Source organism: Myotis davidii, unplaced genomic scaffold, assembly GCF_000327345.1.
Source record: "Myotis davidii unplaced genomic scaffold, ASM32734v1 scaffold370, whole genome shotgun sequence".
NCBI classification, from domain to species: domain Eukaryota; kingdom Metazoa; phylum Chordata; class Mammalia; order Chiroptera; family Vespertilionidae; genus Myotis; species Myotis davidii.
In genome coordinates, this window is record NW_006288615.1 from 15,939,963 (window position 1) to 15,963,966 (window position 24,004).

General features: G+C 40.1%; 1 protein-coding gene across 3 annotated transcripts in view; it reads left to right on the plus strand.

Annotated features, from left to right (window-relative positions):
• The window catches only part of OLA1 (Obg-like ATPase 1), a 162,668-nt gene that overhangs the window by 29,397 nt on the left and 109,267 nt on the right, over positions 1 to 24,004 (plus strand). For all 3 annotated transcript variants that reach the window (XM_006760604.1, XM_006760605.2, XM_006760606.2), the window contains exon 4: positions 3,919 to 4,046. In XM_006760604.1, the coding sequence (XP_006760667.1) occupies positions 3,919 to 4,046 (128 nt within the window). The remainder of the gene's footprint in view (positions 1 to 3,918; positions 4,047 to 24,004) is intronic.

Consider the following 24,004-nt stretch of genomic DNA (forward strand, 5'->3'; position numbering starts at 1 on the left):
CCTGAGAATTTCACTTCAGCACTGCGCCTCCTCTGAGTCTGGATATGATATTCTCTTTACTCCTAGTTGTAGAATTTCCACTCAGCCAGCCCTCCTGTGGTTCTGGATGTTGTCCGTTCCCTGTTTCAGGCTTAATTTGAATTGGTTGTTTAAGGCAGCAATCTCCGGCGTTAACCTATGCCGCCATCTTTGTTTCTCTGGTTTTTTTTTAATAGTTTTACTAGAGGCCTGGTGCACAAATTTGTGCACCAGTGTTGTCCCTCAGCCTGGCCTGTGGGATCAGTCTGAAACTGGCTCTCTGACATCCCAAGGTGTCCCAGATTGTGAGAGGGTGCAGGCCAGGCTGAGGGACCCCCACTGGTGCACAATCGGGACTGGGGAGGGACATGGGAAGTTGGCCAGCCAGACAGGGACCGCGGGAGGGCTTTAGGGCATGGCTGGCCCGTCTCTCTCAGTCCCTATCGGCCTGACCCCAGCAGCAAGCTAACCTACCAGTCGGAGCATCTGGCCCCTGGTGGTCAGTGCACATTATAGCGACTAGTCGACTGTCTGCCCCCTGGTGGTCAGTGCCCATCATAGCAAGAGGTTCAGTGGCCTTACCATATCATTAGCATATTACACTTTGGTTGAATGGATGACCGGACAGGTAGCATATTAGGCTTTTATTATATAGGATTGATTTCAGAGAGTAAAGGAAAGGGAGAGAGAGAGAGAAATATCAATGATGAGAGAGAATCATTGATTGGCTGCCTCCTGCACATCCCCTACTGGGGGTTGAGCCCAAAACCCAGGCATGTGCCCTTGACCAGAATCAAATCCGGGACCCTTCAATCCGCACTCTATCCACTGAGCCAAACCAGCTAGGGCCAGTTTTTTTTGTTTTGTTTTGTTTTTAGATGTTGTGTTACTAGTTTAAACCTTAAATCTAGAATCAGAATTAAGAAACTAATTTTCATTACAATATAGAATCTTAGAACTATAGATTGTCCTGTTTAGTTTCCTTATAAAAGGAAGCCCAGAAAGGTGAAATGATTTGCTCAAGGCTACACGTAGTTAATGTCAACCAGGAATAGAACCCAAGGCTTCTCATTTCAAATTCAGTGCCTTTTCACTCATATCTATGCTACTGAACTTTATATTTATCATATGGTTGTTTTTAATTTTTAGAAATATCACTTAGGATGAGTTTGGTTGTACTTAACATATTGACTTCAACATATCCTATATAATAAAAGGTTGATATGCAAATAGACTGAATGGTGGAACAACTGAACAACCAAACAACTGGTTGCTATGAGGTGCACTGACCACTAAAGGGTGCGCACGGAGCATGGCAGGTAGTGGCTGTGGTGGGATAGTGGAGTAGGTGAGCGAGGGCGCCGGTCACTGTCATCCGGGTGAGCCTCTGGTGGTTACTGAAAATTCTTTGCTCCTGCGCATCGTGATCCTGCTCGGTTCTCAGAACCTCCGCTTGTATCCACAGCCGACACTGGCCCCACTCGCACCCACAGCTAGTGCTGCCGCTTGCACCCGCTGCTGGTGCCCACCACCAGTCCCGATTGCTCGGCGCTGTCAGCGGGTGCCAGCCCGATCACTCCTGAGGACTTCTCCACCTCCCCCTTCTCCTAAGGGGTGATTGGGGCAGCAGCCTCTGCTCACACGTGCTGACGGCGCCGGCCCCAATCGCTCCACACTGTCAGTGGGTGCAAGCGGGGCTGGCGCTGTCAGCATGTGGGAGTGGTGGCGGTGGGAGCAGGGCTGCTGGCAGACAGGGGACTGGGGGCTGGGCGGGGGCATGGAGGGTGGGCTGAGACCTGGCTCTGTGCCCACTGCAGCCTCACAGCCTACAGTTCCTTTCAAGGTGCACGAATTTATGCACTGGACCCCTAGTTGTTTTATAATAGGTAGCATGATGTTTAGTGTTGGTTTCAGTAACTCAATTGTGTAGAATTGGTGTCTTTTCTCTTTCCATTTTACTTTCTTTATCAGCTTGATCATAAGATTGCTTCCTCCTTGTGGTCACAGGCTACCTCTCAAATCTTGGACTTGGATACTTTCTCATCCATGTTCATTCAGAGTGGAGGATGAGGGGTTTGCTTCTAGAAGCTCTCTCAGAAGACTCATGAGCCAGAACACTGCTAAGCTCCATTGGCAAACCTCCTTAAGTCTTTCTAGGCAAATGGGGCAAGGTGAAGGTCTTAGAATCATTAATCATGCCTAGGGGAGGAGATTAAACTGCCTGGTATAGGCCTAAAGTATATGCCACCCCTTTAGAGGTAGGGGTAGAGCCAGCTTCTCCAAAGCTCTGGGTTACCTTGGGGAGGTTTGGCTAGCCAAATGAAAATCAATATAGTTACCAAGAGAAGGAGCAAAGGATTCTGGGGAGGCAACCACAATATCCAACAAAAAAAACTAACCACATTTTGTGTGTTTTTCTTGTGGATTTGCTGATAACAATTGCCAAGTAATTACTATCTGTATAAAAATTTTTTATGGAACAATTACTTTTAAAGGATTCATTTTCCATGCAGATAATAGGGAAGTATTTTGTGGAACTTTCATGTTGTATTTTATCGTATGGTGAAACTGACATTCTAAAAAATGGATACTCTTTAAAAATTGACAGAGAATACATAATACATACAACTCTAGCATACACCTTTGTCATGTGATGTTGAAAACTTTATTTACTCATATACCTTAATTTCCATTTCTACGTGGCTGACTGGTTTTCCTAACTTGGTTTCTGATTTGTGTTAACTGTGACTTTACTTTGAGCAAAGCAAAGGTTATTTTGTGTATCTGTTTAATTCGGTTGCTGTTATTAACAACTGGATTATTACTATGGTAAGTGGATCACATCATTACATGCAGCTTGGGCTATATAATCTATATGGTGATTAAATGTGAACCCAGATATCCTGTGTTTGAATCCCCACAACTGGTTTCTTAATTGCTCTAAGGCTTAATTTCCTCATCTGTAAAGTAGGCTTAATAAATAACACCTACCTGATAGAATTGTTTTGAACATTGAAATGATAATGCATGTAAAGCATTTAGTCCAATGCATGACACAAGGTACGGTGGCTTATTCTATGATGATTACCTTGCATCGAATCAGTATACTCTTTAAACGTTCTCTACTGTGTGTGTGTGCGCGTGTGTGTGCATGTGCAGGTGTATATGCCAATTAGAATATGATAATATGTTTTAATCTTTAGAGACAATAAAAACAGCTACTCTGCTTTATAACACTTACCTAGGTAAGAAAGTCCTAAAGTACTAAAAAATTATCTCTTTTTTGTTTTGTTTTTGTTATTTATTTATTAAATCATTATTAAGAGTCTTCTAAACATTATTTTAGAAAGGAAAGAATTAGGCCCTGGCCAGGTGGCTTAATTGGGTAGAGTGTCATCCCAATACGCAAAGCTTGTGGGTTCACTCCCCAGTTAGAGCATATACCAGAAGCAACCAATGAATGTATAAGTAGTGGAACAGCAAATTGATGTTTCTATCTCTCTTTCTCTTCCTCACTGTCTCTCTCAAATCAATAAATAAGAAATTAAAAAAGAAAAGAAAGACTTAATTCATGTAAAATGTTTGGGAAATCCATTTGGTTAACTAATAGGTTTCTTTTTAAAAAAATGTAATTTTGTTGAATTTTTTTTCTTTTTTTTTAGAGGGAGAGAGATAGAGAAACATTGATGTGAGAGCAGAACATCAATTGGCTGCTGCCTGTACACCCCCTGCTGGGGATAGAGCCTGCAACCAGGCATGTACCCTGACCAGGGATTGAACCAGCAACCTTTTAGTGCATGGGATGATGCCTGACCAACTGATCCACACCTGCCAGGGTAATCATAAATAGGTTCTTAGTACTGTTTTACAATAAAACCATCTTTTGTTTTTTTTTCTCAGTAAAATTCCTGCCTTTCTAAATGTAGTGGATATTGCTGGTCTTGTAAAAGGAGCTCACCAAGGACAAGGCCTGGGAAATGCCTTTTTATCTCATATTAGTGCCTGTGATGGAATCTTTCATCTAACACGTAAGTACAATTGCTTATATACTTGGCTGATTTCATTATGATCAATGTTTTCTTTCCGTTATTGCTCAAATAAAATTAGAAATGCCTGTTTAATAGAAGATTTGCTTTACTTCACAATATATAATTGTGGATTCATCTGTTAATGTGACTCTAATGTTATTTAGTATAATCTCCATATGAGAGTGCTTATTCCATAGCAAGTGTATGATGTGTAGATATTATATTCTAATTTAATATTGTCCCCTGTTTTGGATTAGATTCATTGAGAAGTTTTTATGTGAAAGTAATTTTGTTAATTGTAGAGACATTTTGAAATTTTCTTGTTGAATTTTTATGCATTTTTGCTTTTCCATGTGCCGAGAAGGTGGAATTGATAGAGGAGTGGATTCCATTATTTCAGAGGGAGAAGGGCGCCCAAGTTATTAAATGAGGAGATTAAGGAGAGAGGGATATAAAGCAGAGAGAAAACAGGTAGAAGTATGTGTTTGTTTGTGTTCTTTTGATCACTAAAGTGAGCTAAATGCATGTTAAGTAAATCTCTGATAGAATAGAAAGGTTTAGGTTAAGGCTCAAGTTAAGGCTGCACGTTAGTTAGGGAATAGTGTTATAATGAGAAAATTAATGCAAACAAAGGAAACAGATTAGAGGTAGGGGCCAGCTGTGGTCTGGTTTAGTGTTTTTGTTTGTTACTGGTCCTTGACTATATACCTATAGCAATTGAAAATGAACATCTAGAAATAGATATGTCAGTTTGACTAATTTTTTTGTCATTTGGATTTAATAAAGTTGTACTCTTTTTTTGTATGTCTTTTGAAAAAAATTCACTTGCCTAGTAATTCATTTTTATTGTATTTTACAAAAGCCTGCCACTAGTGTTTGAGAAGCACTGATCTAGGTAGCTTCACCTTGGAAGGAATGGAGACATCTTCTGGAAGGGTTGTGATACAGGCAAAGAATAGGGTTATGGGTGAGGTGGAGATGGTGGAAATTTTGTTATGTAGAGTAATGTACATTGGCGAGAGCCTCTGATTTTCTGACGGATTGTTTTTTGTTTTGTTTTTTTTCATTGGTTCTGGTGACCCATATGAGAGTTTCAAAGAGAGGGTGGAATCAAATGTGACACCTGGGTTTCTGGGCTGGGCCAGTGGAATGATTTTTGATGTTATTCACTGAGATATTAAATATAGAAGAAGCAGCAAGTCTTGGGAGAGAGTTGATAAGTTCAGTTTGGACAGTGTTTTTGATTTTGTATACCTAGGACATCCATATGGGAGATGTCTATAAGGATGTAGGATTGATAGGGCAGGTGTGAGGAATTTGGGGCAAGAGAACTGAAGGTTTGGCTGTGAGCATGATTAAACTGACAGAGTAGAGCTTAGCACAGGGTAGGAGTGAAAATAGGAGAGGACTGAAAGGTGGAAGGCTCATTGATCTGATTTCCTGATGAGCTTCAAGAACAGATATGCTGGGTATAAAGGGGGTATGTGGTTAGAGAGGGATATTTGACTTAAATTTTCAAGTGCTGGAGCAATTTAGGATGATGGTAAGATCCTGATAATGGCCTGAAACCATTAATAAATGTAATCAAATCTTTGGTTTTATTGTCTTTTGTATAATATTTATCTGACTTGTTTTCCTAACTCTCAAGGGGAAAAGAATTTGGTTAGGATTATACATACTTTATTGTATTTCAGTCAGGCTAAAGGTATTTAAGAAAGGAAAAAAATATTGCTAAGAAAGGAACAAAATAGATCCAGAGACAGAGAAGCATGGAACAGACTGGTGAATCTCAGAGGGAAGGCGTGGGTGGAGAGAGATTAACCAAAGAAGTTATATGCATACTAGAGGTCCAGTGCGTGACTTTGTGCATGGGTGGGTTCCCTCGGCCTGGCCAGTGATCCTGGTGATCAGGGCTGTGGGAGCTTGGCCGGCTGGGGGGAGGAGAGGCCGCGGGAGTTTGGTCGGCGAGGGGGAGGGACCACGGGCATTTGGCTGGCAGTGGAAGGTTGGCTGTGGGAGCGCACTGACCACTGGGGAACAGCTCCTGTGTTGAGTGTTTGCCCCCTGGTGGTCAGTGCGCATCATAGTGACTCGTCGACCGGTTGTTCGCTTGCTTAGGCTTTTGTATGTATAAGATATGCATAACCTATGGACACAGACATAGGGTGAAGGCCTGGGTGGGAATGGGTGCAGGGTAGAGAGGGTCAATGGGAGATAAAACGGGAACATCTGTAATACTTTCAGCAATAAAGATACATTAAAAAAGAAAATAAGAATCTGTGATTGCAATATAAATAAATAAATATCATCAATATGGGAAAAAAGAGTCTGTGATTGGTCTGTGGCATATAAAAGACAAGTTGTAGGCACAACCAAAGCACATTCCCAGAAATATCAACTAAACAAGACAAGTACTCCCCTGGGAAAGTTCTGGAGTGTTCAGACAGACTATACAGTTGTCCAATATCCATTCTCTCCTTCATTCCTTGTAACATAATTCCTAACTGAACATACGGCCATCACAATATTAATATCTTAAATTTTTATTTTTTTAGTAATTTTAGATAGATCATACATTGGAATAGATAAAACATTTACATGGTTACAAAAGAAAATTGATATACTATTGGAGTGTACATTGTGAAATCTTGTTCCTACCCACATTTTGATTCCTCTGTTTTGCATTTATAAGTGATGGCACTTACTAGTTTCTTACGTTATTTTTCAGAGCAACGGTTGGGAAACTTTTTCTTTAGTGGGTCAGATAGTAAATATTTTGCTTCGTTGCATGTTCTTCCGTGTGTGTGTATGTGTGGTGTGGTGTGGTGTGGTGTGTGTGTGTGTGTGTGTGTGTGTGTGTGTATGTGTGTGTTTGAAATCCTTTAAAAATGTAAGCATCATTATTATTTCTGGGATCATATAGAAATAGGACATAAGACTTATTTATTGATCCCTGATCTAAAGTTTCTTCATGTAGTACAGGCACATGGGAATGTATTATGTGTCATCCTTGTTGAAAATATTTTTATCAGTCTTTTCCTTAGATGTCTATCTTATGTACTTCTATTTTTAGAAAGTTCTTATCCTCCACATGATCAGGTAAATATTCACAACTGTTTAAATTTATTTTTCTTTATTTTTCTATTGAGATATAAATAGTAAAGTTCATAAAACTCACAAATCTGAAGCCTACATACAGCTGGATGCATTTGTACACATGTGTACTTTTGTGTAATCACCATGTAGATCAAGATACAGAACATTCCTGTCACTCTTCTCACTCAGCCCCTACTCAGGGTAATCACTATTCTGGTTTATATTATCATTGATTATTTTTGCTTATTTTTGAACTTCATATAAATGTAATCATACATTCTATATTCTTTTGTGCTTTCCTCCTTTCAACGTAATGATGATGAGAGTCATCCCTATTGTGTATACTGGTATTGATAATTTGTATTTTGTGAAATTAGAAATTTGGATTTTATTCATTTTATGGTTGATATTTAGGGTTATGCTGTTTAGTTAACAGAGTTGATGTTCTAGCAACTATATATCAACACACTGTGAATGGATTTGAGTGGGAAGAAGTATGGGGCAAAAAGAACAGCCAGGAGGTTCTTGTAGCATTTCATGGAGGAAATAATGAGGGCTGGATTTTGTAGAAATGTCCATGGCAGTCAAAGGGAAAAACAAATTTGAGAGTCATTGTAAAGAAGGGATAGGCTTTTCTTACATCTCTTATATCTCTTATATCATGATAGGCCTTTCTTACATCTCTTATAAACATCTCCTATTCTCTTCAAATAAGACTGCCACAGATTTAATACAGAATAGGGAAATAACAACCATATTATGGAAAGAAAAAATTCTTTTTAAATTTATACCTGCAGTAACTTCTGGTAATAGATCTTTTATTTAGAAAATGATTAATTTTTTTCCTCGAGTTTAATGGGCCAATGTGACTTGTTTTTACTGATTTTTTAGAAGAAATATAATTTCCTATTGTTAGATTTTTAAAGCTTTGAACATGATGGGGTTATTGATTTCACTGAATCCTTTTGAAGATGGCATTAGAATTTTTGAGGTGGTATTTTAACAGGAAGTGAAGGCATTTGTGTGCTATCTGAAGGACAGCACCTTTGTCAGTTTTACTGTATCTACTGTCACACTATCTATACTAAGAAAAGTCTAGGTGGTTTTCGCACCCTCACGCACTATGTTGTCACAAGGTGACCCACAAGATGGCCGCCACAAGTTGGCCGCCACGAGATGGCCACGTGCACAGTGGAGGCAGGGCCCGTAGGCCACTCCGCGTGGTGAGGCCTGGGGGTCCCGCGGCTCTGCATGGCATGGAGGAGGCCGGTCCCGGCATCTCCGTCATTTCATGAGGAGGAGGCAGGTCCTGGTGGAGGGGGCGGGTCGCGGAAGGGGAGGGCAGTTGGGGGCCATCAGGCCAGCAGGGGAGCAGTTAGGTGTCAATCAGGCCAGCAGGGGAACAGTTAGGGGGCGATCAGGCTGGCAGGCAGAAACGGTTAGGGGCAATCAGGCAGGCAGGCAGGCGAGTGGTTAGGAGCCAGCGGTCCCAGATTGTGAGAGGGCCTAAACCAGCAGTCAGACATCTCCCAAGGGGTCCCATATTGGAGAGGGTGCAGGCTGGGCTGAGGGACAACACCCCCCACCCCCCGCCCCCGTGCACGAATTTTGTGCACTGGGCCTCTAGTGTATATATATAAAGGCCTGCCCGACTGAACAACCTCTCAGTTGGTCGCTATGATGCACACTTACCACCCAGGGGGCAGACACTCAATGTAGCAGTTGCCCCCTGGTGGTCAGTGCGCTCCCACAGCAGGAGTACTGCTCAGTTGACCGACAGGAGCCAGACACAGGGCTCATGGCTGGCTGCTGCAGCCTGGAGATTACAGCAGAGCAGCAGTGAGCCTACTGAGCGGCAGCGGCAGCAGATGCAACAGGGCCGAGATAAGCAGGAGCGGCAGGCAGGAGTGGCAGACAGCATTGGACTGCTGGTTTCGGCCCGATCCCCGCAGGATACACCAAGGGACCCCATCGGTGCACATGCACCTGGCCTCTAGTTTATAGATAAAGGTAGTTCAAGTTTCTCAACATGTACTTAGAGATATGACCATGTAGACTAGAAATAAGAGTTCTGCTTTCTGAGCTATGGGTCAGTTTTGTTACCAATTTAGAAACATATAGGAGGTTCAGATTTACAGAACTGTTCATTATAAAGTATACTAGAGGCCCAGTGCACGAAATTCATGCAAGGGTAGGATCCCTAGGCCTGGCCAGCAATCAGGGCTGATCTGTGGGGCAACTGGCGAGGTGATCAGGGGGCCCCCACTGGCACCCACCTTGGCTGGCCTGGGGCCTATGGGCTGGGGGCAGCTCCTGTATTGAGCATCTGCCCCCTCGTGGTCAGTTTGTGTCATAGGGACCAGTCGTTCTGCTGTTCAGCCAATTTGCATATTAGGTTTTTATTATATAGGATAATTATAATTATGTATAGTTGTAAAAAACAGAATTTCAAATGCAACTTGATTATTTTCAGCTAGGTTGGTGTGTGTATACACATGTGTGTATTGTATGTGGGATGTTGGTGGTAATGGTGGGAGTATGGGATATACTGCCCTGTTTTTTCCTGAGTTCTATTCTAGTTAGCTTTTTAAAGTTAAATTTTCTGCCTGTGGATTTATTTTGAACTGTTTGTGTGAACTTCAGTTGCATTTATTATTTTGCTCTGCTGACTTCTAAAAGGAATTTTAACTGTCTTACAATAAAATACATTAAAATAACAGGAAAAAATGTAAGTGCATTAATGAAGAGTGATAATTAAAGGGAGTGGAGAGAATGGATGGTCAGGAACATGAGTATATGGTAACACATAATCCATACCAAATAAAATTGTTAAAATTGAGAATAAACCTTACTACTGAGCATTGTGGCAGCCAAGGCAAAGAGAATAAAATATGAGTTGTCTAATTTCATATATATTTGATATCTATCAGAAGAGATAACACTTTCTTAGCTCTAAATTGAAACTTATTGCATTTTTTGTAGCAGAGGCCTGAGGCACAACCCAGCGTATAGTGTTTTCTGTTAGCTTGCATAAAAGGCAGTAATTTGGAAGCAATCTTTTACTCCTCTTATAATACTTAATAAAAACAGAGGGCATAGAGTTAGATATTTTTTTTCCTGAAGTACTCATCTTTTCTGGAGTATTTACCTATACGGGTATACAGTAGTATGCACTTATAGCTCCAGTTTATACAGGGGATAAGATAACTATGTAGTTAGCATGTTTTTAAGCTACTTTTTCTGGATATGAACAGGCTTTTGCAGTTATGGCCCAGCAATATTAATAATAGCGTGTCTCTGAATAGTTAGCATTTTATTTTGATTTCTAGAAGAAGGGAAATGATTATTAAGCAACTGGTAAATGTTAGGTACTATGGTAGATTCTTTCAAATATATTATTCTCTTTAACCTTAACATTCTGCAGGATTGTTGTTATCCCAGTTGTACAGATGAGGATATTGAGAGAGAAAGGTTCAGTATTTTCCTAGGGTACATAGCTAGTAAATTGGGAGCCTATCTTTCTTTTTTAAAGTTCTTTCTCTTTCCAGTCTTCCCACTATACTACACTGCTTTTGTACATTTTTAAATCTGAATGTGTAGTATGTTTAAGATTCATGTGTGTGTGTTGGGGGGTGGGGAGAGGGAGAGAATTAAAATGCTTGGTGTATATTGTTTTTCAGAGAATACCTGCTGTGCACAATAGTGGCCTTGAGGCATATATCAGGAGATACTTCTGAAGAGATAGGTGCTGTATAATGATTTTAAAAGAATTAGGTTATAGTTTTTGTTCTTTTGTTGCCATCAGATATTTATTGAGCATTTATTATGTGCTAGGTGTGCTAAGTGCTTTATATGAGGAATTTTATTTAATTCTCAGAACATGTCAGAAGTGGGGTAGAGAGAGGTTAGGAAATTTGTTCAAGATTACACAACTAGTAGACGGTATAGTTAGGAGTAGTATCATTCAGGTAAATCTAACTCCAAAATCTGCACTGTTAGCCTTTGTACCAGTGCTGACCAACAGAAATTTAGTGTGAGCCATAAATGTGAGCTATATGTATAATTTAAATATTTCTGATAGCCAGCGATATTTTTTAAAAAGTAAAAAGAAGGGGTGAAATGAATTTTAATAACATACTTAATATAACAGAAATACTATGGCAACATTTAGTCAATATAAAAATTATTGATATATTTTGGTAACATGTCTTTGAAATCTGGTGTGTAATTTACAATTAGAATAGATCTCCATTTGAATGAGCCACATTTCAAGTACTTAACAGCCACAGGTGGTTAGTTGCTATAGTATTGGACAGCTCAGCTCTGCATTATACTCATAGAAAGAAATTTGAAGAAACATCAAATCATTGATTGATTTTTGGACAATAGAATTGTGGTGGAGAGAGAGACAGGTGACTTTTGATTTTACTTTAGACTCTTGGCTTTTTTTAAAAGTGAATATATATTCTGACTTTTAAGACAAAAATTTCCAATTTAAGTACTAATATAAAGTGCTTACAAATGATTCAAATAAAATTCTCAAGAGTTCTGTATTAAAGCAATGAGGAGATGGCATTTGCTTAGACTCTTGTGATTCAACAGTTGTCAGTGATCTATTTCTATCTCTATAAAATGTTTGATTTTTAAGCTGGATAAGTCATAATGGCTCTGCTGGGATGATTTAGTGTAGGAGTTTACGCTCACATAAGCAAATTAGTGGGTTTTGTTGTTAAAGAAGTTACTTCCTTGATTGCTCTCACAGATTGTTTGTATGGTCTGTTCCTGCCACAAAGTGATCCTTCGATTTCTCAGATGGCTTAGTGAGCGCATGCCTGTTGAGGGTAGATGGGAGGCTGCAGGGAAGGCAGAACTGTCCTTATACCTCTTTATCCTAATAACTCATATTTTTGTGTGCAATTATCTCTTCCCCATTCTATGTCTTCTTGATGAGGGGATATTATCCAGCTTCCTCTTTTTTCACTCTGGGAGCCTGACTGAGGGAGCCTTATTTTGGCCACCTAACCTAAGCTGGACTTTGAAAGATGAAAAGATTGAGGGACTGTCATTGAGAATTAAGTATTTCAAATGCAATTTGATTATTTTCATCTACATCCTTTCCTCCCACCCCCACCCCCACTATTAAGAATGATGATAGGAAAAGAAGCATGATCTTCTAAATATATTCTTATCAATTTTATTGTCTTTATACTAATTGTTTTAATATGCACAATGCAAAGTCACCTAAACAAAATTCCTTTGCTGATTTGTCAAAGCAAAGGGAAACGATTGCTAGTCATTCCAACACTCTGTTGTTTGAATATAATCAGTAGCCATCTACTTGATATCAAAAACTGTCCCCTTATAATAGATAGAATTATATGCAATTAGGGTACAAAAACTTGTGCCTTAGAAAAAACGAGTATCATACCATAGTGCATATAAAATTATAATTTAATTATGTGTTTGTACCCCATCCCTTCATACCTTATGAGTACACAGTTTTGTTTTTTATCAGATTTCACTCTACCTTCTATTATATAAAAAGCCTGTGGTCATCACACCATCATACCATAAGGGCTGATCAGCAGGAGGCTGTGTGTGTGGGGTGGGGTGGGCGGGGCTGCATGCGCAGCGAGGAGCACGCAGGTGTGTGGGGACTTGACTCTGGAGTACTTGACTGGAGGCGCAGGTGGGTTTCTGGGTCCCGCCTCCTGCAGCGCCGTGCCGGTGGTGGCCCAGGGACTCTTTCTGGGTCCCACCTCCTGCAGCGACTGCGGGACTCTGGGTCCTGGGTCTTGTGCGATTTCATGTGCTGGGCCCCTAGTTTAATTATAAATGGCCAGATGTTGTTACTTTAAAAATATTCATTATATATAAAAATTAATGATATAGGCTTATTATGAACAAATTGGAAATAATTCAGTTGTTCAAGTAAAATTTCATGTTTGTCCCTTGTTCCCAGTCTCCAGAAGTAATTGTGTTTCCTTTTAAAAAATCAGAAAGGATATATGCTTATTTTCTTCTATTGATTATATGGAAGAAGTTAGTTGCTTTTTGAATTTACCTTCAATGTTTATTTTCCTTAGAAAAAGGAGTCTATTAAATAGAGCATTTCAGTTTTTGGGATAACTGCTAATGGTACTGTTTGATTTTAATGTCATTTCTTTTTGTTTTGAAAGGTCTACCCAGTTTTATAATTCTTAGAAAATACTTGTCTTCTCCTGAGCCCCCCAATATGATTTTAAGTTATTCATTGATTTTACTTATATCTCAGCCTTCACACTTCTTAAACTGGGCCGACAAGTTCTTACCCATAGAGAGCTAAGGTAATCTATGTAGATGATTTCTGTGCAGATGGTTAGAATTTTTGGCTAGGAAAAATAAAAGTCCTTCTTCTTTCTCCTTTGTTATTAATGACAGATGCATTTCCATTCTGTTTTATATTACTGTCCCTCTGTATCTGTTTGAATTTAAATATCTAAATTGCTTAGAGCTTTAACGTAAGATTCCAGTGAGCTCCTTTAGTTTTTTGTTGCCTGTGTTTGCTAAAAAGAGATGAAGGTAGCACTGATGGAAGAAATAGGTTTTAAGTTGCCTTTCTTGTTTATATGGAATTGGAGCCCTCCAGGCACTACAACTTTATTGAACTGCTAAATGAAAAGGTAAAAATGCCTTCATTTAATTGCCACCCCCTCTTAGGTTAAGTTGGGTGTTTATATGTTTTGTAAATCACCTTTAATTACCACAAACATAAATTACTGTTTTCAAGAGCCCACCTCCCTCTCTGATAAGCACAGTCATTTAAAAGTTTAAAATGAGTCACACATTTTTGCATAGACACAAATTGCCAATATAAAGCTGTCTTTGATTGTATCCTAAAATAATGGAGTTTTTTTCGTTGGGTCCTGTAATTTTCTTTTTCAGCAGTATTTATTAATTTAATCTAGTATTGGATTGCAGTAAACAATCTGACCAAAAAGCATATGTTTTCTTTGTTTCTTTGGTACAAATTCAATGGATTAAGTAATTATGCAGTGGTTCTCATCTACATATACAATGCATTCTAATAACCAACTCTGCTTACTATGGGAAATATTGTAGCAGTAGGAAACTGTTCCTTCTACTTTGCATTGTAATATTGTATGAAGCTATTTAATCTACTAGCTATTTCCAGTTTAATTGCTTGAATATATCCTCATATTCATAGTGGTCTTATATCTACTTTAGGTACATGAAGCGTTCTCATTTTTTTCTTGAATGTCTTTTCTGACATGTTTTAGAGATCTTGTGTCCTGCCCTCTTTGCTCAAAATAGCAACTATATGGATTCTTTTTAAACCTCTTCTCTCACTAATGAGTTGAAATTACTTAGGGATGTGAGGGCAACTTCTAAGGTCCTGGAGAGTCTCTTGATCTTTAAGCATCGAATTTTTGAACCGTATTTTTCTTAGTTGTCAAAACACTGTCATTATGTTAAGTTAAAAATGTAAGTATTGAGACTGATTTGGTTTTGAAAAACCAATGCATTCATTGTTACATTTAACTTGCATGAATGAAATCAGATGAGCACTTGTGTTTTATTACATGAGCCTTCAATTTCCTCAAACTTGTCCTTTTGCAAATTTTACACTGATACCCTTAAACCATCCATTGTATCTTGGACACAGTTTTTGTACATCAATGACATAATTTTGAGCTTGTGGTTTGGTAGTGTAACTTGCTAGCTCAGGCATTTGAAGGAAAGGTGGGGCCACAGGCTGTATAGCAGCGCTGGTCCTTTAGAACGTTACGTTTCCTCTCCTCTGATTGGTGAAGTCAAGTCGTCCCTTCAGAACTCCCAGACTGGCTCTGAGTCTTGAATTTGCTTGTCTAATCTGTGATATCCTCTTCCTGGTCTACCTTCTCCACTCCAGATCTGTCTTTGCTGTCCTTGCTCCCTCTGTGGGAGGGAAGAAGGAGCACTGCCTGGCTGGCCTAGACTGACTGCCTCAGCTCTTGCCGTAGTACCTAAACACACCATTGTGCCACCAGACCTTTTGATATTTTGCACTTTACATAGGTAAGGAGTTGGCTCAGGGGAAGGTGGTTTTGTTCCTCTTCCCTCGAACCTGAGATGAAAGGGACAACAGTATCCACCTTCTATTCAGGCCAGTTGGTCTTCTCTCTCATGCCAGGTTGTCAGATGGATAGAAGAACTGAAACTATGGGTTATACATTAATTTATAGCTTTCTGGGAATATTGGAATATGTTTTTAGTTATTTTGTTATGATAGATAATTCTCCAGTGAATGACTTTATTATGTATCCTTTTGCCTTTATTGTATTATTTCTTCAAGTATTTATTAAAGAAGAAATTGAGTCAAAGGTTACTTATTTTACCATATATTTAACTTTTGCTAGACATTGCCATGTTGATTTTCAAAAGGAATTCTTGAATTTGGTTTTAGCAGAATTACCATGCCTTATTTAAGCAACTATGAATGTAAATTATACAGTATATATTGGGAACAACTTAAAATGTATATAAATTGGTGAAATAAGATTACCTCATAACTGTTTACCCTGTGGAGAGTAAGAGAATAGCTGGGTGACTTGCATAGGGAAACACCTGGAGATGTCCAAAAAGTGAGACTTATTTCTAAAGCCTATATAGCTAGGCAGTTGTTGGGAGAGAATAGAGAAATCTGAATGCCCTGGAATTCATTAGGGTGATGGTTTGTACATGGTCTGCTGTACTTGGCAGGATTTTGCAGTTGATCTCTGAGTTAAGTTTGATGTAAATTATGACCAGACTATAATTTTAATCCTTCTCTGTGGTAATTTCTTTCTGCTCTTTTTGTCAGCCTTTCTTTTCTAACTTTGTGATTAATGGATGAGAATTTAAAAGTTTACTTCATCTGATTTGAGAGGCTTAGGAGACTGGCCTATTTTACTTGTAAATAGAAGGTTTGTAGTGAGTATATACATAGAAGGATTATCCTATATAATAAAAGAGAAACATGCAAATTAACCATCCCTCCACTATGCTCAAGTCATGCCCAAAAGCCAATCAGGAGTAAGTATGCAAATTAACCCAACTAAGATGGTGGCGGCCACAGAGCTGGAGTGAGCAGGAGGCTTGGGTTGACCCTAGCGAGGGAGGAAGCCAAGCTTCCTGCCTGCCCTGGCTGGCCCTGGGCTATGCTCAAGGCTGCAAAGTTTCAATTATAGAAGATAAATAAATCCCAAATACCGGCTTCCAGCCTGCCCAAAAAAGAAATAAAGGAGAGGCTGGGAGCTTGGTTCATTGGGGGGCGTGGCCATCAGCCGCTCACCCAGGCTGGGAGGCACCGCAGCGGGACTCCCCCATCCTTTAGGGGCTGTGGGCAGCCTGAAAAAGGCCCTCACCCCTCACCCAGGTGGGCCCATGGGGTGAGGGTCCCCACTGGGGGTCTTAACCAGCCTGCAAACAGCCATCAACCCCTCACCCAGGCTGGCCACACCCCCATGGGGTGAGGGTCCCCGCAGGGGGCCTTGATCAGCCTGCAAACAGCCATCAGCCCCTCACCCAGGGTGGCCAGACACCCCAGTGAGGACCCCCACTCTGAAGGGGGTGTGACCCACCTGAAAACAGCCCTCAGCCCCTCACCCAGGCTGGCCAGGCACCCCAGCAGGACCCCAACCCTGATCCGGGACACCCTTCAGGGCAAATGAGCCGGGCCCCACCCGTGCACCAGGCCTCTATCCTATATAATAAAAGGGTAATATGCAAATTGACCCTAACAGCAGTACCACTGGGAATGACTGGTCACTATGACACATGCTGACCACCAGGGGGCAGATGCTCAATGCAGGAGCTGCCCCCTGGTGGTCAGTGCATTCCCACAGGGGGAGCTCTGCTCAGCCACAAGCCAGGCTGCCAGCACAGCGCTAAGGATGACCGACTGCACCTTAGGCCTGCTCCCTGCTGGCAAGTGGGCATCCCCCAAGGTATCCCAGACTGCAAGAGGGCACAGGCCAGGCTGAGGGACCCCCCACTATTATTTCCACTAAATGACTTGGATAACATTTTACTAGGAAATCTAAAAAAGGAAACAGAGTTAATGTTCTTTCATATAGTATACTTACATGTGGTGTCTGTGAAAATATATACATGTTTATGTATTATATTTCTACTAGAGGCCTGGTGCATGAAATTTGTGCATGGAGGAGGAGGGTCCCTTCAGCCCAGCCTGCACCCTCTCCAATCCAGGACCCCTTGGGGGATGTCCAGCTGCTGGTTTAGGCCCAATCCAGCAGTCGGACATTTCTCTCACAATTCTGGACTGCTGGCTCCTTAACACCTGCCTGCCTACCTGATTGCCCCTAACTGTCCCCCCTGCAAACCTGATCACCCCTAACCTCCTCTGCCTGCCAGTCTGATTGCCCCTCACTGCCCCCCTGCCGGCCTTGTTGCCCCTAACTGCCCCCCGTCAGCCTGATCACCCATAACTATCTCTGCCTGTTGGCCTGATCACCCCAACAGCCCCCCCCCATCCCACTGGCCTGGTTGCCCCCAACTGCCTACCCTGCCAGCCTGGTCGCCCCACACAGCCTGCTGCTTGGTCATTTGGTCACCCCTCACTAACCCCCCTGCCGGTCGGGTCACCCCATGCAGCCTGCTGCTCGATTCTTTGGTTGCTCCTCACTAACACCCCTGTTGGCTGGGTTGCCTCACGCAGCCTGCTGCTTGGTTGTTTGATCACCCCTCACTAACCTCCCTGCCGGCCTGGGTGCCCCACTCAGCCTGTTGCTCGATCATTTGGCTGCTCCTCACTAACCCCCCTGCCGGCCTGGTTGCCCCACTCAGCCTGCTGCTCAGTCGTTTGGTCGTCCCTCACTAACCCCCCTGCCAGCTTGGTTGCCCCACGCAGCCTGTTCAGTCGTCAGTTCGCTTGTGATGGTCGCTTAGGCTTTTATATAGATAGACATTTTTTTTGATAACTTTCCCATACCAGTTAAAGGCAGAATGATAGCCAACCTTTACTGGACTGATGGTGCTATCCACTGATGTTTGGTGAAAGGAACTGTTCTGCCAATAGTTTTCCTTTTCTTTCCCTTTACATGATATTAGTAACAAGTACTATTACCAGAAGTTTTATTTTTTGAGGATTAATATGTTATAGGCAGTATACTAAAGAATTTGTTACTTCATTTAATCTTTCACAATATTTACATGAAATATATATTACTAATCCTGTTTTTCATACTAGAAAAACAATTAGAGAGGTTAAGTATCTTGCTCAAGTTAGTAAATGACAGAACTTGGAGTTGAATCTGGGTACTTTGATCTATAGTCCTTCCTTTTAAAACCACTATCCAATATTTTGTAATAATATTTTGCAATAGTTTGTTTTAGTTGTGGTATATGAAAAAAATTGGGCTTCACACAGATACATGGTTGGAAAAAGGAAGAATATTTTAATAACTTTTTCAAAAATTGTGAATATTGTTTACTACTACATCAAAACTTGACTCTGCAACTACTAGAATAGCAATGGACATTTTGAACTGTTACTGTTGTCTATTGGTCTCTTTTTGAACTTTGAATGTCTCTTCTTACCCCTGTATGAATTTAATCATTTGGAAAATACTAATTTTCAGAGAGTGATGCAGATTTTCTAAGTTGACACATTTCATTATGCAATATTATAAAGTCACATCTTTTATCACCACAGATCTTGTAAGAAAAATATTTAAATATTGGGAAGCTATCAAGCTCCTGAAGGCAGATACTAGTTTTCCAAAATTCAAGCTTTTAATAAGCTTGAATTTTATTATCCTATATAATAAAAGCCCAATATGCAAATCGACTGAGCAGCAGAACGACCGGAGGAATGACTGGTTGTTATGATGTGCACTGACCAGGGGGCAGACGCTCAACGCAGGAGCTGCGCCCAGCTTGCAGGCCCCAGGCCAGCCAAGGCGGGTGCCAGCGGGGGCCCCCCAATTTCCCTGCCGGTTGCCCTGACTGGCGATGGGGAGGGTGCGTCTGGTGAGTGGGGGGTGGGGCCGGCTGGCGAGTGGGCTGGCGCCATCCCCTGATCTCCTCCCACAGAGAGAGGCGACTGGCAGTGGGGGTGGGGCCAGTGACCAAGCGGCGCCAGGCTGGCCAAGGTGGGTGCTAGCGGGGGCCCCCAGTCATCCCACTGGTCGCCCCGCAGATCGGCCCTGATTGCCGGCCAGGCCTAGGAACCCTACCCATGCATGAATTTCATGCATTGGGCCTCTAGTTTACAATAAAATGGCTGCCAGATAATGAAGATTAAATAACTGTGGTTTGAATGTTGGTCATTCAAGTGTAAATGGAGTCCCACAAAAAGAATGGCTAGTCACCTTGCAATTCAAATGCTTTTCTTTAAAACCATCATACTTTGGTATGCAGCAGAAGTGTTACTTCTGTCTCCTTGCCCAGCATATAAAAAGATCTGTACTCTAAGGTTGAGAATTAATAAAATTAATATTTTTTACTGTCTCATTAAGGACATTCTCTTTTAAAAAATATATTTTTATTGGTTTTTAGAGAGAGAGAAAGGGAAAAAGAGAAATAGAAATATGGATGAGAAAGAAATAGCATCAATCGACTGCCTCCTGCATGCCCCCTACTTGGCTGGGAACCGTACCAGTGACCTCTTGGTTCATGGGTCGTCACTCAACCACTGAGCCACACTGGCCAGGCATAGACATTCTTAAGTGAAACTTGATTGTTGTTGTTTTGTGTGTCAAGAATTCAGAGATACCTAGTATAGTTTGTTGTCACTACTTTGAGTCATGCTAAGATCCCGACAGTTTTCCTCACCATTGATTTGTATCATGACTGTTAAAAATTTATAGTTCATATATTTTTTATGTATATTTCCATATGAAATTCCTGTAAAAAATAAGCATACATTAAAATTACACAGGGGTGGGTGGGCAAAACTAGGTTTACAGTTCATATGGAAAATAACACAATAATTAATAAGTAATAGTATAGTAAACTCTGTGTATTCACATATGTGTAATTGAAAGCCTACTTTAGCCCATCCCTACATATACCTCAGAATTAGGCAGTTGTAATGTGAGTTTTCGAGATAATTTAATATTTCATAGTTATAATTAAATATTCCTTAGTTGTAGTAATCTGACTATAAGGGAAGTTGTAGAGTACACTTGCTGACTCACTTTTCCTCATTATTTAGTGGCTTAAGTGTACCCTTTTCATCCTCCGTTGCTGTTTCAGCTAGAAAAAATTATTTTAGACAAATAAGTGTTCCTTGTGTTTAGGAATAGTTGGGATTGAGGGGTGGGAAGAATCCTTTAATCATTATGTATTCCTAATCCAGGTTTTTTCTCTGTGATTAGTGCATTGGAGTAGGGGGTTGGGAGTGATGGCCTATGTCTCAAACTGTTGAAGTTTTATTTCATTCTGACTTTGCATTATCCTCTTTTAAAAACAACATTAAAAACCCCATACATTGTAGTGCTTTATTAAAATTTTAGATTGAGCCCTGGCCTCATGTACTTGGTTTGCAGATTAGATCCCTGGCCAAGGTCAGGGCGTGTGTAGGAGCCAACAAATTGATGTGTCTCTCTCACATTGATGTGTCTGTCTGCCTGTCTGTCTGTCTGTCTCTCTTTTTCTATCTACTTCTCCCTCCGCCTCTTCCACTCTCTAAAAATCAATGGAAAAAATATCCTCGGGTGAGGATTAACAAAAAATAAAAAAGTTTAGATTGAGGTGGTAGTTGTAGTGGGGAGTGCTAGTCATTTTGGCCATTTGTTTCATTTATTTGCATCAGTGAGAAAACACCTCTAACACTGCTGACTGTAGGCCTAAAGAACTTGGGTGTTTCTTTGTTTGCTTTTATGGGGATATTTTTTTCTTCAGCACTGAATAATAGTATCCAGATGTCAATTCATAATGATAGATATTTTTAAATTTTTGGAAATATTTTAACCTAAATTATGAAATACATTGGTAATATCAACACATTGGCATTATAGTAATACATTGTCTCTTACAAATATTTTTAGCCCAGTATTAATCCTAGTTTGTCTGGTATAGCTTCTCCTTTTGTAAATGTCAAGGCAAGAATAGTATATTTTCCTGTGTAAGAAGTGTTTTAGCTATTCAAAGATCAAAGCAGATATTCTGACAAGGCATTATAAAATGTTGATTATGAAAATTTTAAGAGCTTCTCTTCAGTATTTTTTTTTATAAACCACCTGTTGTCTCATGTGCAGTGTATACATTTGAACAAAGTGCTCATCACTTGTCAGCCATCATTGGCAGCATAGAAATTACTTGTGGTACTTGCTTTGCAAGAAGTTCTTTTGTATTTGTGACATCAGCTTTGTTTTATACAATTAAAGTATTACACGCTAGAATAATCTAAATTGCAACCACTAAATGGAAATATAGTTCTTCTTGCCTTGAACTGAATTTGTTTACTGATTGTATGCAGCTATTGACTACTATTTAACATGACAGTTCCATAAAAATTTTCTTTTCATAGCAAATAAAGAGGTGCTTATATTATTAAGGGTTTTTCTCAATTTTAAAATTTGCCTTTAATAAATACTACATTAAGAGATAAAATGTAGAAAACCCCTTGTGTGTGTAAAATCCTTCAATTATACGATTTGATTTTCAAATGAAGTTTAATGCTCCTAACATGATACATTCATGATCACTTTAATAGTATTGTTCTAATTTTTAAATTCCCAGTTAAAAGGATTTTACAGTCATTTTTATTCATTTTCTTCTGTTAAAAATGAAAAGTATAACTGATTAAGACTTAAGATTGATACTAGAATAAATATTTAGATTGTTAGATAACTTCTTTTATGCTTACGGTAACATTAACTCTGCATGGCAATCTGGGTTCTTAGAGAACTTTATCAATGGATTCTAAGGAATCTGAGTATTTTCCCTGCAGTGTCTTGTTAATAATCCTGTTATAATTTATTTAAATAAGTTAATAACACTAATATATTGGCATTATTTCAATTAAGTATTTTCTTGAGATACATTTTTTAGTGAACATGTTTCAGAACTAATAGAATAAAATTACTCACTTAAAGCAGATTTATCTTGTGCTTTGTAAAAAGCTTTAGGAACGTCACTATTTGGTATCCTATCTAATAAAAGAGAAACAGGGTAATGAGCGTACGACCGCTACCCTTCCCATTGGCTAATCAGGGAGATATGCAAATTAACTGCCAGCCAAGATGGCGGCCGGCAGCCAGGCAGCTTAAACTGAACATGAGGCTTGCTTGCTTCAGTGACGGTAGACTCCAACGTTCCCCGCCTGCCTTGCTGGCCTCTGAGCCTGCAGTTTGAACATTGTAACAAATATAGAAGCTCAACAAAACCCCAGAAACTTGCTTTCAGTGAGCCGGGATCTCAGAGCTGGAGTTCATACAGAGTTTCGATTGTAGAACCGAAACAAACCAGATACCTACTTTCAGCAGCTGAGGCCTCAGAGCTGGAGCCAAGTCTCAGAGCTAAAGCTGGCCCAGAATAAAAAAAAAAGAAAAGAAAAAAGGAGCGGTTGGGAGCTTCAGTCAGCCTGAAAACAGCCCTCAGCCCCTCACCCAGACTGGCCAGGCACCCTACATGAGTCCTGTGAGTCAAAAGCAGAAAACTAATAAATAAGACTGTTTTTCTTCTTTTCAGGTACAATCTAAATCTAAATGGGAACTTTATATTTGCAGGAGCAAAATTTGGCGTTTCTTTTTCACTGCTTGGTTGTTCTGATATAAGTGATATAATATAGTGGACATTAGTATATAAGTAAATGACTAGATGAGTCATAAGATGGAACATCTGCCTCAGAAAGCCTTTCAGACAGCATAAGTTATGTTGTTTAAGTCTCTAATCAGTACATCTGTCCCTGATATTTGAGTTGGTGCAAGGACAGTTTTCTATTTTTGATTAGTTACTATATGAAGGCAGCCATACTGAAGAAAACTTCTTTTCATGCATGCAACTAAAAATATTTATGCCTGTGATATCTGAATAAAAAATTAGTTTTTTTTTAGCATAGCAATAATTAAGGGATAGCAATAAATGTATACTAGGTGTACTGGTTAATAATGGTGGATTTTGTAATCAAAGAAAACACGATAATTTCAAGAGAAACAACAAAAGTGCTTTATTCAAAGTAATGTCCATCGCTAGCTACACATTTCCCCATCTTTCAGGTAATTTGTGGATACCGTCCCAATAGAACTTTTCTTGTTTTGAGGCAAACCATTCAGAGGCCCAATTTTCCACTTCTTCGTACGTTATGAAGTGCTGCTCAGAAAGTGCATGTGCCATCAATCAGAATAAGTGGTAATCTGAAGAAGCAAGGTCTGGTGAATACAGCGGGTGGGTTAATACTTCCCAGACAATATCTTTTTTTTTTAAGTTTCTTTATTGGTTAAGGTATTACAAATGTGTCCTCATCCTCCCATTAACCCCCAAACTCCCTCCCACCCCCCTCACTCATGTTCTCATCCCTCTGTTGTCCATGTCTATTGGTTTGGCTTATATGCATGCATACAAAGTTTCTTTAGGTTAAGGTATTACAAATGTGTCCTCATCCTCCCATTAACCCCCAAACTCCCTCCCACCCCCCTCACTCATGTTCTCATCCCTCTGTTGTCCATGTCTATTGGTTTGGCTTATATGCATGTGCAAAAGTCCTTTGGTTGATCTCTTCCCCTTACCCCCTCCCTCCCCTATTTTCCTTCTTTGGATTGATAGTCTGACCGCTGCTTCTCTGTCTTTGGATCAGTCCCTGTTCATCAGTCTATGTTGTTCTCTATAATCCACAAATGAGTGAGATCATGTGGTATTTATCTTTCTCTGACTGG